At 37.6% G+C, this 16,055-nt stretch overlaps 3 protein-coding genes across 7 annotated transcripts; 2 read left to right on the top strand and 1 right to left on the bottom strand.

The window, feature by feature from the left end:
* The first annotated feature begins 498 nt into the window (after positions 1-498).
* LOC124453694 (caspase-3-like) lies at positions 499-4,710 on the top strand. 4 transcript variants are annotated; one of them, XM_047004523.1, is made up of 5 exons: positions 499-917; positions 1,146-1,319; positions 3,096-3,581; positions 3,663-4,043; positions 4,144-4,710. In XM_047004523.1, exons 1-5 carry the CDS (start codon positions 647-649, stop codon positions 4,212-4,214), a joined length of 1,383 nt encoding a protein of 460 aa, XP_046860479.1. In that variant the 5' UTR covers positions 499-646; the 3' UTR covers positions 4,215-4,710. The 4 variants fall into 4 exon arrangements, with proteins under 4 accessions (XP_046860479.1, XP_046860477.1, XP_046860480.1 ...); XM_047004521.1 differs by having other exon boundaries at positions 499-947; XM_047004524.1 differs by having other exon boundaries at positions 499-947; positions 3,663-4,067.
* A 764-nt stretch (positions 4,711-5,474) lies between these two features.
* On the top strand, positions 5,475-13,669 carry LOC124453692 (LIM domain and actin-binding protein 1-like). Of its 2 annotated transcripts, none has more exons than XM_047004516.1 (8): positions 5,475-5,700; positions 7,174-7,373; positions 7,538-7,873; positions 8,028-8,173; positions 9,086-9,628; positions 11,791-11,963; positions 12,139-12,307; positions 12,771-13,669. In XM_047004516.1, exons 1-8 carry the CDS (start codon positions 5,534-5,536, stop codon positions 12,888-12,890), a joined length of 1,854 nt encoding a protein of 617 aa, XP_046860472.1. In that variant the 5' UTR covers positions 5,475-5,533; the 3' UTR covers positions 12,891-13,669. The 2 variants fall into 2 exon arrangements, with proteins under 2 accessions (XP_046860472.1, XP_046860473.1); XM_047004517.1 differs by having other exon boundaries at positions 5,610-5,748.
* Positions 13,670-13,671: 2 nt separating this feature from the next.
* On the bottom strand, positions 13,672-15,921 carry LOC124453700 (E3 ubiquitin-protein ligase RING2-like). The gene is made up of 12 exons (XM_047004534.1): positions 15,776-15,921; positions 15,614-15,701; positions 15,511-15,546; positions 15,320-15,424; positions 15,201-15,237; positions 14,937-15,059; positions 14,714-14,766; positions 14,384-14,480; positions 14,241-14,297; positions 14,105-14,166; positions 13,987-14,028; positions 13,672-13,885 (listed from the first exon to the last, which is right to left on the bottom strand). The coding sequence occupies exons 1-12, from the start codon at positions 15,919-15,921 to the stop codon at positions 13,826-13,828; spliced, it is 906 nt and encodes a 301-aa protein (XP_046860490.1). The 3' UTR covers positions 13,672-13,825.
* Positions 15,922-16,055: the final 134 nt, after the last annotated feature.

The following is a 16,055-nucleotide window of genomic DNA, read 5'->3' as shown; positions in this document are numbered from 1 at the left end:
GTATATAACTGCAAGGAGTAAATAAGAGAAAGCAAGCTGATAAAAAAGAACACACTCGTGTTTCTGACGATAAACTTGATTTTTTACTTCAAAAGGCAATTTTCCACTAAATACGACGTTAAGATGTTTAAAGGTAAAATAAATAGAATTTTAAACAAATAACATTCATTGAGCAAAAGTCGTTTGCTTTTGAGCATTAGAATACCCGTGTTTTTTAAAAGGCTGTTTTGTATGATGTATAGTGCAAATGTCTGCTGGCTTCATGCAAATATTTCTTCTCTGATTAGCTTTTGTTTTTCTAACTGTTGGGAATTATACAGCACGGATGCCAAACCAATTTCAATGGAACATGAATTTTTTGAGTTTTTTTGCAATGTTCCAGTATTGGCCATTCTTGCTCTACCTTTAGGTTTTTCCGTCTTCTGGTCACCCAGCCCGAGGTCCTTAGCGTTTCTATTTTTAATGACGGTGACCAGATGACCGGAACTCGACTTAGTGACGTAGTAGTATGATGCACTGATATGATGTCGAATTTTGTTCGCAACAGCCAACAGAAAGGAGAGCGGAAATTTCTTAGTGTTTCACGAATACTAGGATATTATTGAAGAGCTTTTTCGCGTGTTACAGTTTGATAAACGAAGACGTAATGGAGGACAAACATCGTGAAGTTTTGAAAGCGAACAGAATGGAAATCGTTCGTGATTTGGATGTTGACAATGCTACATCATTCTTGTATTCGAAAAGCATCCTATCAGAAAATGATCGTGACGAGATTAAAGCGATTAAAACATTGCAATCTAAAAGTGAGAAACTCTTGGATACTCTTCCGAGGCGAGGACCCGAAGCGTTTGGTGTTTTTGTGAAATTCCTCGATGAAACTCAACCATTCTTGAGTAAATACCTGAAACTCGATACAGGTTTGCAAGGTTTGTTGACAAAAACAAAACGTAAGCATTGTAGGTTTTACGTGAGCGGTTAATGATGGTTGTTTAACCGAATAAATTAAGTAGTTTTAATTTGAAATCATTAATTTATAAGATTTGTTACAGACAGACTTAGCTTTTAAGATTGCTATTTTTGCGGGGAGGAAATTACTCGTATGTGGAAATTTTTGACATAAATCTTTTCAAACTGTTGTTATAAAGGTTCAAAGCAACTTGTGGATATTCGGGATGGACCATCACACAGCCTCGATGATAAAAAGCTTCCCCAAGAAACTGATGAAGAGTTAAAACCTAAGACGTTTGATGACACCAGTGTTAAACCAGGAAATGGTTCAGCACATCAAGATGGGAAGGGTTCATGGACACCAAATCAAGGTAGTATTTTCCATAAATGTCTTAAAATATTCAAGGTCTGCTTTCACAAAGCCAAGAAAAGTGTTTTGATGTATCAGAATTTCAGACTGCGTCGGTGTTAAATTAAATGATGGCTACCAAGTCATACTATTTCAATCATTTAGTGTTTGGTTCTTGGAAAAACCCAAACCAATAAATTATGAAGCAATGTCACCTTTTGTATTCAAATGATTTTGACAGCCAACTCTACGGTTTTCTGCAATGGCTTCAGTAAATGTTCGAGTCTCATAGAGATGGGATGATTAATTGCCTCCTTATAGAAAAATCAGAATTACATACTATTTTTTTCACTTTGAAACTTTCAATTGTTTGTGTTGAAGGAGTTTATTTTAATGAGAAATGCAAGTGCAAAACATCAGTTGGCAAACAGAGGTTTACCAAGTTATAAATTATGTTGATAGACATTGTTAGTGGTGATGGTAATATACACTTTAGATGTTACAAATTAAAACGGATTCTGGTTATAGACATCCTGCTTTCTTAATATTCAAGACAATACAAGAGTTTAAACACAGAGTAGGTAATATTTCGTCTTTATTGCAAAGACATTGTCAAAACAAGCTGTGAAACATTTATATCGTTATTTACAAGTGGAAGTAACAGTTACATAATTAAGGAAGTTACGAGACTAAAAAGTTGGGGAATATTTATATTTAGAAGGAGGACAATTTCTTGCAATCCTTATTCTTATTCCAATTATAAATATTTCCCAACTGTTAAGTCTTGTAGCTTCCTTACATACGTAACTATTACATCCGCTTGTAACAAAACACAACACATAAACAACATTTGTATACCGGCCAGTGTTAATCCCCACCAGGGGGGTTGACCGGTCCATGAATTTTTCTACGCCAAACATCTCTATCTCTCGCCATATCTCTCGTTATACCCATCGCCTTCATATCACTGTTCACAGCATCCATCCATCTCTTTCTCGGTCCACCTCGTTTGCGGACTCCATCAACATTCATTGTAAATAACCATGTAAATGTTTCACAGTATGCCTTGTAATTTATTGGTCTCATGATGTCTTTGGAATGAAGAGGAAATATTACCTACTTTGCATTTTAACTCTTGCTGTATTGTGAATATCAAGAAAACAGGATGTCTATAATTGGAATCTGTTTTATTTTGTATTATCTAAAGTTGTCTGCTTGTCACGCTTATTTGTGATGCACATTGGAATGCTAACTCCAATACTAGTTCTTTTGGCCATTTTGAAGGTTTTACAATGCATTTTATCTGCATTGTAAGGTGAACTTACATTGCTCGTATGCAAAATTGCTGAATCGTGGCAGTTTGTGCAACTCCCTTTCTATTGCTGTTAATTTTTATAAATGTTATCATGAAACTTCTAAACACTGAAAACATTGCTGAGATTTTAGTTTTAAAGTATGGCGGCAAGGTTTGCATTTCAGTTCATGTTTTAGTTCACTGGTTCGTACTTTTCCATAATTAGAAAGAGATACTACAATAAATTGAATGAGCTTAAAGAGTTGACCTTTGCAAGCAAGTATTTGAATAAAACAAGATACAAGGACTTTCACCCCCTCATCTGTAAACCAGGTCACAAATCTGTTTTAAAATGTGGGGGGGGGGGTAGGGGGTGCTCTGGATTTCTCACAATGTAGCATTAGGTAGTTTTCCTAATATGCTTCATTGATTTTTGAAATCCCCCCAGGATTGTCAATGATAATCATATTTTAAAAAGCTTAAATTCATTTTGATTCGATGTAGAGGTTGAACCTATCGTGCGCAAAGATGATGAGGGTGATGGAAGAAAGCGTCTGCAAAAAGGCAAACATTCCTCATCTCATAAAGATGTTATCGCAATGGATGATATATACTCAATGACACACAGTCCACGTGGCGAAGCATTCATCATCAACAATAAAATTTTTTTAGAGAGATCAGGAATGCAAAAATACCCACGTAATGGTACTGACGTTGATCGTGATGCTTTATACGAACTGTTTACGGCCTTGGGTTTTAAAACCACAGTTTATAACGACCAAACCACCAAGCAAATCGTGGACCTTTTTCATCGTTATGCCTCAATGGATCACTCAAATTATGATTGCATAATCTGTGCTGTTTTGACTCATGGTGAAGAGGGGCTTTTTTATGGTACTGATGGCACAATTCCAATCAAAGAATTGACGAGTGTGTTTCGAGGGCGTCTTCCTGGCAAACCCAAATTATTCTTTTTTCAAGCTTGTCAAGGTAGGTTAGTTTTTTCTTTTCACTATAATAGTTCCATCTTTAATTTTTTAGTGAAGAATATAATGCGTGTTTTTTATAAAGGTTTCGAATATATGGAGGGGATTGATCTGAAAGACGGAGGAAGTCCGGTTGAAGCAAAAGATGAAATTGACGCCCCAGGAAACAACAAAATTACGCTTCCTCTTGAGGCAGATTTTATGTATGCATATTCTACTGTACCAGGCTACTATTCATGGCGCAACTCTGCCAAAGGCTCTTGGTTTGTTCAAGCCATCGATTCCGTATTCCGAAAGTATGCGATTTCAACGGATCTTCTTAGAATGATGACGCGCGTGAATTGTGAAGTGGCAAAACAAAAGTCCTACACAAATGAATACTTCTCCGACAACAAGAAACAGATTCCTTCAATCGTGTCGCAGTTGCGAAAGGAACTTTACTTCTTTCCTGAACATGTTCTGGAGGGTCAGCCATAAAATTCGTATTTTGGTTTGTTTTATATTTTCCATGCAACTATGGATTAACATTTAACATATTGAAGTGTAGCTTTTTTTTACATTTGCAGATGTGGATGGTGATATGAAAGACGGCAAGAGGAAAACGACATTCAAGAAAAATAAATGTCTTGTTTCCTGAGTCGATTCAGGTGTTTGATAATTTATCATAATATATGAACTTTCTTGTGGCACTTTTTTAGGCGATGACACACTAGGCGGGTTTTGTCTTCATGGCTATGGGACAAAAAGCTGGTTTGGTTGGAAGCAATTGAAATTTGTATCAGTTGCACAGAGCATATTGCAGCTTTCTCAATCAGAAAATGTTTTTTGAGCACTACAAATTGCACTTTACACTAACTTCGTTTTAGTGTTATTTTTCTTTGCGATGAAGATGAAGTCTACCTTAGCAGCGAAGAGCTGTTTGTGAACTATTAATTCACTGTTGAAGTATACGATGGGCCAAAAGCCAACGAAAGATATGAGAAATGAATGATTTGTTGAACTGAAATACTAAAATGTTATACGTATGTAATTTGTCAATTTGATAATGACTATTGCATTTTCAAATTGAACATTTCTTGTTTTCGAAAATAATATAGTAAATATTTTGCACAAGTCACACGTGCACATGTGAACTAGCTTCAAAGTTCAAGTCGATATGTCTTCTCTGTTTATCGTATCCATCTCGTGTTCTGCTCATTGTCTGGAATTATGCCCTAAAAACCCTCGTATATGAGCTGGTTTCAATAAAAACCGTAAAAATCAAGCTTTCCTTGTCCCCCCCCCCCTCGGAGTCGTTCGTTTCGTAGAGGAGGCCGTATGCGCACATTAATGGTACATTGGCATACGTATAGCGGGAAGAGGGGGGGGGGATATCTGCAAACGAATGACATTTTGTAATCTAATTTTGGTTGTTCCATTAGCTGTTGTGCATCTCAATAACCGGCAAAGATAATAGAATCAGCAAGCTTAGTATCAATTGAAATTTCCGTATTTAAAAGCTCACTTTTTCCGAGTTTAAAGACTGCAAGATATGGTAATTTGAAATTGGTGTACGAAGGAGAGTGGGCGAGTTGTCAAATATTGTACATTTATTTACTAAGGGGGAGGGGATGGTTGACTGGTTAGTAGGAGAGTTTGGATACGTTCATAATGAATGAGCCCTTCTCCGTCATTTTTTTGGGCGTGTGGTGTTGAGAGATTTACTGGATCGCTGAAGATCGAGTATTTGTTTTGTTTTGTCAAAGCAACAAAAAAGTACTCGTTTCCTGCTGCTTATAAACTTAGAAATTGCACGCCTATTGTTTTGTCATCAACCATATAAGGTAAACGTATGACGTTTGTGGCTTTGCCGGATGCTGTGTGTAATAAAACTTCCTGTTAAACATCCAATATTTCGATTTCGCCCATTTGTCACTTAGTTCAAATTCTCCCACTCGTTGTATTGTTTTTTGAAAAATGTCTGGCGGCGAGGACTTTCTCCTGGAAGAAGACGGAAAGTTTGACGAAGTTGATCCTGTTGTTCAAGATGTACTTGACGTCGAGAACAACGAGAAGTCGGATGATAAATTGCCGGAATTAGAAGGATCCGATGAAACTATCGACAATGAACGAACTTCGGCAAGGTAATAGAAAGCAACATTTGATTATGCTTGAAGAAGTTTATGGCAAAGGTCAGTTAAAGAATATGTTAACGTAGAATTAGTGGAAGACAGGGCGTTAGGTTCTGTCAATGACAACTGTTCACCGGCTTTCGCGTTTGTTTTGGTGCTCTCGGCCGGGGTTTTCATAATTTTATGCACAAGTAGTGAGTTTGTTTTATTGATATTGTGTTTTAATAAATTGAAGTAAGATAATCATTTTAATTTGTTATTTATTATGATAGTCTATAAGGCATGTCAAAGCTGTGTGCTAAGGAATTGTCCCGTACAATATCTGACCATTGTCAAATGTTATAGGTTTAACTATTAAAGTCGTGAAGAAATAAGATTAAAAGCGTTTCCTGATTACGTTCACCTCACCTTGATAAATTGCTTATGACATTAAATTTATTAAAATATGCCTCGAAGCAAGTTGTTGTGAAACAGCGATATTTTATTTACTTAAATTTATTGCGTAACGACTCTAGTTCACACATCTGTCTTCAAAGCCATCGTGACATGAAGTGGAGTTTAGGGATATCATAACGTTAGCATAACTTTAAAACTTAAAACAGATCATGTTAAAATAGAATTGTTCTCGTGTTACAGACTGCGTGTTAAAGCATGGTAAAAGGCTTTCAGACTTGCATGACTTGAATCATATGTGTTCCGTCAATACAAATGCAATTTGCTTTTAAAAATATGCACTTTGTTTCAAACTATTTAGTATTCTCGAGAACGTTCAGCGTGTTAAATTGAGAACAAGCCCATTTCAAAATGTGCTTTACCGTATATAGTATATAAAGGAATATATTGCATATAATGACGTCATTCACTATTTTTCAACATCTTTCGGGAGTACAATCGTGGGAAAACGTACGTTTATGTACGTCTTTTATTTCCTGCACAGGCTACAAGATTTGGTTTGCAAGTTGCTTTTTCCTCGATAGCTGTTTTGTTTACAGTTTCCAAACAAACAATGTCTCATTAGCGTCAAGATACGGGTTGTATTTGAGTAATGTTTGCTTGATCTTTGTGCTGTGAAATTGTAACCATTCAGAGCTCAGAAACTGATGTCCGAATAGAAATTTCATTGTATTTAATCGATGATATCTCTCGTAATTCTTCTAAACAACAGTCGAAATTATGCAATTATGTAATTATGTTCAGTACATTATTGATCTCAGTCTTTTTGTCTTTCAGCTTTTATGTCTTGCTAACAAAGGACATCCGAGATAATTTCGTCACCCTATAATAAAAATAGCAACGAACAATCTTTGCTCGAAAAGTATTAGAACTGGAATGCTGTCAGGAATATTTTTGCCTTACCGAATGTACCATGTACCTCAATATTCCTTGCTGTTCTTTGTGATCCTCTTCAGATTAATAGTGCATGAGACATGAATGTGCAAATAAGCGAAGTTTCTAGTGACATTTATGTTATCGTTTATCTTGCAGCGACGGTAAAATCGCGTCAGACGAACTCCCGCATTCGGAAAACACAAGTTCTTTCAGGGCGAGATTTGAGTCGGAGCAAAGTGAAAAAGAAGAAAATGAAGAAAATCCTCGTGAGGAAGGAAGGACTCGGCGATTGACCGAAGGCGACGATGGTCCAATTGAAGGCATTGCCATGACAGCAGCCAATAAATTCGAGCAAGGTGGGACCGCTGGGTGGAACGACTTTAACGCACGAGTAAATTACCGCATGTTGAGCCCGCGTAACAATTTAGTGCAAAATATAGCATGCTGGTGTAATCTGAAGTATCTCTAAATTTAACTGAACAAGATGTCGTCAATTATTGCAATCATGTTTGTGTTATAGGAAATGACTCCAGCATATCTGAAGAGGAGAATCATAGAATCAAGGAAGATTTGAACAGCGTGGAGTGTGGAACCGCCGCTGCCAGGAGAAAGGCTCTCGAGGACTATGCTGAAGAGACAAAGAAATCTCATGCAAGCAGCTCTCACGTGCTCGAGGACGATGCGCTGGTTTTGCAAGCGGGCAAAGCAGCGAATACTCGCGCTGAACTCGAAAAACTGTCTTCGGTCGATAAAGTTTTTGAAAAACCTGTTGACAAAAATATTCCCAAATCTGGCACGGCCTCTGCACAACGTGCGATGTTCGAAGAGCGAGCGAAAAAGGCATCTATCGATGAGGGTAAGGGATAGAACTGCTCCGTAAGCAGGGCTTTGTCCTGTGGGTTTCACCAACTTACGTGCGTCATCGGGATTCAGGAAATGACGCAAACATGTTTATGACGTCATGTTCACAAAAATCGAATAACAAAGAACTTTCTTGAACTTTTTTCTAGCTCCCAGACAGCATGCCCGAACAGCGCGACGTAGTAAATGGCCTGAGCCCAACACGAACTACCGCCACCGTCGTGGGGATTTGAGGAAAAGTGTGACAACGGATGACGAAGAGAGCACAAGTAATGTCGACAGGGAAAATGCAAAGGTATTTATGCTTGGTAGATTATAAAACTATCCCCACTTCAGTTTAACTTGCTCATTTTGAAACTTATGCTGCATAGTCTTTGGACATGATCTCATTTTCCGCCCTCCTCCTTCTGTGTTCTTGAGGGTTTTTGTCTTCAAGGCACGTTCTTTCAGACTATCTTCCTAATTCTTTCTTCTGGTTTTTCCCCGCATCCGACGTACTTTTTTTCTCGTTCTTTCTCTATAGACACTTCCCCCCCCCCACACACTAGTGGTTACTTCTTTTAACTTCGTCGTAAGTGTAACGTGTCCTTGTGGTCTCGCCGTACATCATTCTTTTCTTCCCTGTCGCATTCAAAAATTTTTTGTATTTTCTTTTGATTCCCAACGCTCTGATCGTATAGCATTACAGACGTAAAAATTGTGGTGTGTATGTTTTCTTTTGGTCTCGTTCATGTTCTTTATCATTTAAGACTGACTTCACTTTTCTTCACGTTGGCGCTCACTCTTGCCCGTACGGCCTCCTTTATTATCAATCATGTCTTGAAACACTGGTTTATAGCCATAAATCACTTTTGTGTCTGATAATCTCCATAATCCTTGGTAAGATTTTCGAAGATTCATTTTTTGCATCACAAATACAGCGCTTGCTTGCAAAACGTGTGCTTATCCCTGCTGGAGTGATGAAATGTTTTAGTGCTATCTCAATATGAGATAATGAAAGCTGAATTTTCAGGAGTCAACCGGTATCTCTTGGGATTTTAATTCATTATTCTATAGGTCTCGGTTATCGGTTAAGGAACTAGCTATGTATATTCAAATTATGATTTTGCTTACCAGCGCCACCAGCTTTGTAGCTGGTAGTCTGCATTTTTGAGCTAAGGTAGTGTGTATGAAGACTCGATGTGGACGTGTCTCTTATTACTTTTAGAATATCGAGAAGTCTCGTCGATATTTGGAGGTCAACGAAGACACGGCAAACTTTATTAGTCCTGGGGAGAGTTCCAGTGACGAAGCGCTCAAGTCTCCCGTAAAAACAGCAGAGATTCGTCATAAATTTGTGAAAATGCTATCAAACGAGGACGAAAGAGCAGCTTCGCCAGAAGATGATCTCGTCCCGATCGTGGGAACTGCGCGCAATCTCCGTGCAAAATTTGAAGCAAAGAAAGATGAGACTCGAATCCATTCAAAACAACCTAGCATCGTTCAGCATTCTGGACGTGCATCACGCGTGAAGGAGAGGTTTGAAAGCGGCGAGGTTACACAAAGACCCGTCTCGGACGTCGTCGACGGGAGTCTGAATACGAGTCCTGAGGAGCCGTCACAAGACATAGACCATAGAGGACAGAGTTCAAATGTACAGAATCCCGACGTCGACGAAACAAACACGATGTCTCGCAGTGCCAAGGAATTGAAGAATCGTTTTGAAAATCCATCTCAGACTACCCCAGTTGTGAAGAGGAACTTTGTTGTGGTGAGATTATTTTGAATTTCTTGTTTGTTTTGTTTGTGTTTGATAACCTGTTCACTGCTTGTCTTTCATTCGTTTGTTTGATGTCTGACATTTCCCTATGTTTATTTATATATTGTACGCGGCCATCAAACGATTTTGAAATGTTGTAGGTTTTACCGTCGTTTGGTTTCCATGTCTTTTGTGGAAGTCACGAAGCGAATTTGTTAAAATTTTTATTCCGATGTATACGTCAAAGTTAATACTACCCTCGCGATACATTTATATTGACAATGGTGTATTGGTTTATGATTAACTTTTTAGCCGATATTAATTGTTCACTTACAAGTTCGCCTCTACGATTTCACACGAAAATACGGCAAACGAACGAAACATCTTCCGTATGAGAATATGGGAAACTGATTATTGTATCTATTTTTTTTTCATATAATCACATTTGTCTATTTGATATTCTTTCCCTTGATTAAAGCTTCTAGAAATATAGCGGCTAAGTGGTCTGTTGCATCTTCAATATTGCAAGCCTGTTTATGATATTTTGTCAGTTTGTTTTAGTAATGAGCGCAAAGTCCCCCAACCGCGTTTATTGATGTCGTAATATTTTCAAAGTTAAAGGGCAAATGAATTTACATCAGTGAATTCCATCAAAGAATCGACAGGCATGATTTTAAAGGGTATATACATCGATTGCGTTCTGTTTAGACATCGTCTCTCCTACGGAAGTGGTTTCCGTTCAGTTGCTTGGTAAAGGCATGCCATCAGTCTGTTTTTCCCGCTTGCTTTGTTTTAAACTGAGGTGAATTATAATTGCTGCACGATTTCTTTCAATTGCGAACTTTAAAGGAAACATGTTGCAATATTATGAGCAATAATCAACGTCAGCGTGTAGGAACAATGAAGCGCTGGTGCATTCCGGTTTCGAAAAGCTACTTGAAATTCTTCCGGTATATTTTGAATTTGTGGAACGCGGATACGGACTGACGGAATGTCATGGACGAATGAGCAAGTACGGACTGAGGAAAATTACGTAAGGGCTACGTACAGGTCAAATCATATCTTATTACACATGTATTTTAAGATTTATCCATGTCCTTGGAGAAAAACGTTCTTCTCATTCCATTTTATAAGACATTAGTCGGTCCGACCGTTTTTGTACATCGACCTGTGATCATTCGTCAGTGCTGCGTATTTGCTTTTTCACCAAAACCTTCATGGTGATCATTCGTGGAATTCTAGTTTGAAAAAACATTTGTTCAGTTAATCTTCTAATCCAATGTCAAGTTAATGCGATATGATCGCATCGTGCATTATTGAACTGTGATAAATTAGTCCGTGTGACTGTTTGAAACGTATTTGACAGTAGATTAAAGAGTATGTTGAATCATGGAGTGTTGTTGTGAAGGATGCTCGATTTACTAATTGTTTTGGGAAGTGAGCTTCATTGAGCACGGATCACAATTGGTTCTTTGCCATTGTATGGTACATTAATAATAAAATAGAGAATGAACATTTTAGATAAACGACAACATTTTTCAATTTTATCTTTTTTGTGTTTGTTTACGTATAGCGCTTCGTTAAGTTTGAGGGTGAATGGAGATTTGGCAGTGTCTATGATAGTAAAACAGGAGGTGGTGTATATAGATTTGCATTCCGGATTTTGTAGATGCTTATGAAAGTGAGAGGTTTTGTCGGAAGTTGTGTGTTCTTTGATCTTTTGGCTAAATGTGGGTGGTTTCCCCAATATAGTAAAGAACACACCAACTCCGACAAAACCTCTTACGTTCATAAACATCTACAATAAATCCGGAATGCAAATCTAAAAACACCACATCCTGTTTTACTATCATAGACATTGCCAAATCTTCATTCACCCTCAAACTTAGAGGAGCACTATACATACACAAGCATAAACCTGACTTGAATACAAAGGTCCAACATTTTAACACCATTTTAAAACTTTAACTTCGTAATTATTTTTTTAAAACAATTTTTAAAACAATTTTGTGTATTAATATTTAGTAGGAAAATTTGCACCCCTCCTTCACTCCTCTAGCCGAGGGTGGTGGTGCGCGCCACTCCCATAAATCCATCCATGATGTGATGTCTGTACTGTAGCATATCAAACAGAAGTGTTGCTATGTGTGATATTTTTTCTCGTCTGTTTGTAGCGTCCAAAACAAGCTGGGAATGACATCGCGTCCAGATTCAATAAACCGGGAAACGCTTCAAATAAGTGCAAAGTTTGCGATAAAACTGTTTACCCGATGGAAATGATCAAAGCTGACGGCATGATCTTTCACAAAAAATGCTTCAAATGCGCGGAATGCAAGGCGACCTTGAGGTAAATGTCTTTTCGCGCTATGACGTAGAAACTTTTTGGGGTACTGGGGAATAAATCGTGAAACGAGGAGTTCGCGACAACTTCCACGACAGAAGAAATGTATTGAGCCTGTAAGCTGAATATATAAAACATGGTTTGTCGAAGTGAACAGTTTTCCATCAATTGTTCTCGTTAGGTTGGGTAATTATGCTGCGCTGCAAGGCCAGTTTTACTGTAAGCCTCATTTCAAGCAACTGTTCAAAAAGAAAGGCAACTATGACGAAGGATTTGGTCGGCAGCAGCACAAAAAAAATTGGGAAGCAAAACCCCAAGACGAAGATCAGAAAGCAGAAGAGGTGGAGGAGGTATAATGTGTAATACTATATGTAATCTAATTTTGTGTTGTCATGAGGGATGATCTGGTGTTGAATTCTACTCCCTGTGTATTCCTGTCTATTTTCTTAATCACTTTTATCAGTAATGATTTAATGTTGAAATCTATGTACTTGTACACTGCGGGTCTGTTGTTGTCATTGTTGATGACCTGATGATTTTTAATGTTGGGTGGTCAGATGTTGGAACTCGAATCATTGTATACTTCAGTCTATTGTCTTCATCAGGATTGGTCTGATCAGGGAACTGGAGTCCTTGTTTTCCCTAATCTAGTGTCTTTTTCAGGCGTGGTCTGATGTTTTACCCTGAGTATTTGTAAAACCTATTCTAGTTTTGACGTCGGCGATGATCTGATGTTGAAACCCGAGTCCTTGTATACTCTAATCTGGTTTCTTCATCTGGCATGATCTAATATGCAATAATTTTGTTTCGCAGGTTGACGGTAGCGCAAAGGTAAATGGGAAGGTAAATGGCCACTCCGTGGAAAATGGGAATGGCTTCCCCGAGGGAAATGGCTATGACAACCCCGAGGAAAATGGATCACTCGTAAATTGAGCAAACGAATGGATTAACCTCAACACATGACGATGTTGATGTTATTGTTAGTTGAATCTTTCGAATGGTATTATTATTAGAAGATTGCGAAAATTCAAGCGATGTAATGAAGTTAGGTGAAGGTATGAATTTGTTTCAGAAGATTTATACCATTTCATCACCGTGATAACATTTTATTTTTTATTTATTAAACGAAATCTTGACATAAATGTAGTTGATTTACACTTCGCTTCAGTTCATAATAGTCTCCAATAAATAGACCGTTATGCATCTGTCGCGGAGAAGTTCTGCAATCACGATGTGCAGTCAAAGACGCCATGAAAATAGCGTTAACATGTCTAGATATGTTGATGAATGGATGATTCCATGGCATTTTTCATGTTATTTTCACGACGTCTTAGATGGCACGTCCTTTTTCCTCAAAATAATTATGATGAACACTGCACCCTTAAGGAACGTTGTGATTAACTTTAAAGAAAGTAATTCCTTCGTTGTATGGATTGAGCAATATAATCTTCAGTTGAACTATAGCTATTTATTACGAAACAATACACTTTTACGTGCGTTGTTTTTTAGTGGTTCGACCGTAAATTGAAATAAAATACAATTCAATACATACGGTATCTATACCTAGAAAATACGTTGAACTGAATAAATTCGTTAAGTTATAAACGACCTTAAAGTTGTGCCAAGGTAGGAATTCTACTATGGAAAAAACTTAACTTTTTGGATTCTCGTATTTTTTTTGGTAGAGAATAAAAGTCGAGGTAATACACTAACATTTTGCTTCAAATATTTATTGAACGAATTTACAATTGTACATGAAGTGTCTTTGAATGAGCGGAAAGATGTAGCTATGACTTCAAACATGAAATGTTTTTCGAGTTTTCCTGTAGCCAATGGTGTTATCTCCGTTTTCATCTAAGTCTTTCAACCTATGAATTGGTTTTTGTCTTCGAGTAAAACATTTCCAGCGGCTTGTTCACTTTCCAATACTAAAAAGAATGCGTCAACTGTGTCAGTGTTAGGTTATTTTCAATACCGAATACCATTCACGTTCGTATAATGAATTGCTCCTTCGTGTCGAACGTTTTACCTTCTCGTTGACGTTTTCCAAACTCATGTTTCCTGGCAGTTCCTATGAAAAAATGGAAGGAGAAATATTGTCGCAAGGAGCTTTGGGAAGAAAATCGAAAGTCGACAGGCTTTCTTACCGTAAATTGTCCCGGTGTTGTTGCAATGTATATGGTGTAAGCTTCTTCCTCATTTTCAAATTCTGCAAATTGAAATTTTGAAATTGAAGCAACGTTGTACCAATCTGAAGACTGTTTGGTTTTTCAAAATCTAAACCTTTCTCTCCGACGTCAAGTTTGAGTCGTATGGATAAGTATCTCGACAAATGGTCGACTAAAGTCAAGAAAAAGAGAAGTATAAGATTTTATATCAAGTACACACACCAACATACATTACAACGTGAACGAGGTAATTTTAACCAGTAGCAATTGCTGTCGTCTTAATGTATCTGGTCTGTTTTCGTATTGTTTCCGCGTCGTGATCCTTTGGATGCGGTTTGAACACAAGCTCAATTTCCTAAAGTGTCAAACAAATACTGAATCATGTTGTACTATTTCAGGGAAGTTTGTCGAATTTGAAAAATAACATAATAATGTTATAGTTTCTTTTTTAAGCGCGAACTGATACTAAACGAGGGAATATATTTGCTTCAAAGCTGAAAGGTGACTTTTTCGCCTAACAATGTTTTTCTGTAGGTAATGAATATCAACCTTTGATTTTAGCTTCATGCAACGAACTGTCGTACTTACATCGGCAACATCGTCCATTTCTTTGCCTGGTAAGGTCACTGATTCCATCAACTCTGCGAAAGGTAAAATGCATCAAAGTTTTGTAAGGGCAATATGACGTGAAGATTGTCAATGAAAAGAGTGAATATGAAACTTACAATAAATTGAAGTGTTTATCCACTTAAAATGATACAGATTCAATATCTAAGTATAGAGGAGAGAAGATGCGTCAATGATCACTCACTTTCACCCTCCTGGTTCCCATCGGCCTCATCCACAGTTTTCAGGCGTTTTGCTTTGGGACTGTCAGTGGTGATGTTTGGTGATTGGCTGGACAATGTAGAGCCTGATGCAACTTGAGTGGGCTCTGGAAGGAGAGAATATAAAGATTGTGGAAACAAAGTATGTTTTCATTGGTCAATCAGCAAATCTGTCACCGGAATAAGGTTCCACAATCTATGGTCAGATTTACTGGCAAATGTGGCTCGAATTGAAATTCCAAACTTACCAGGCATAGGCTGTTGTTCTTCATTAGACAATTTACGCTAAAGCAAATTGAATATGATTGCTGTATTGCTGACTAGAACATAATAAACAGGAAAGTTTCAGAACTTTCAAATTACTCACAACTCTTTGGGCTCGATTCATTGCTTGTTGTTTCAGACCTTCTTCTATACTACTGGTCAGTGCCTGTTGATTATGATGCTTACTCAGTTTTTGAAGAACTTGCTCCTATAAAAATGTAAATGATTCATATGGTGTCATGAAAAGAGTCTTTTAAATTTTAGAGTGCTATGTGAAAGACTTCGGTGACTGACCTGATGTGCTTCATACTCTTCCCGATCCGGATAGATCTGAATTAGAAAGAAATGATGATCACAACATGCCTTATGCATGAAATTAACATGAGTTAAAGCGAACCTTTGCAATCAAGGCATCAAAGTTCGGATCGGGTCTGAGAGACCTTTTGGAGACCAACTTCTTACGACATGTGGGACACTCTTTGTTGCTGGTAAGGAGTCACATATAAATAACCAAAGTCCAACCCAATGGCATTAAGCTAAATTAAGTATCATTTCATACCCACTTCTGAGGGCAGTTATAATACAGTCTTGACAAAATCTGTGTAGGCACTGACAAATTAATGATAAATTCTGTTGAGCATGACATGTACAAACACAATAGATACTAGATCCAGGCTCTTTCTGCCACCCAAATCTTACATGCATGTTGTCGTGTAAACAATAGTCGTACTGAGTTATGGTAAAGGTAATTAATGCAAATGCTTGCCTCTTTCGTTGTCATTGTATTTTTAACATATCGAGACATATGGACACATGAGTTCACTGTGCAGGCTACGAGG

This window comes from Xenia sp. Carnegie-2017, unplaced genomic scaffold (genome assembly GCF_021976095.1).
Source record: "Xenia sp. Carnegie-2017 unplaced genomic scaffold, XeniaSp_v1 HiC_scaffold_25, whole genome shotgun sequence".
Classification (NCBI taxonomy): Eukaryota; Metazoa; Cnidaria; class Anthozoa; order Malacalcyonacea; family Xeniidae; genus Xenia; species Xenia sp. Carnegie-2017.
The sequence above is the reverse complement of the archived record's forward strand: the minus strand, read 5'-3'. Positions and strand labels throughout refer to the sequence as shown.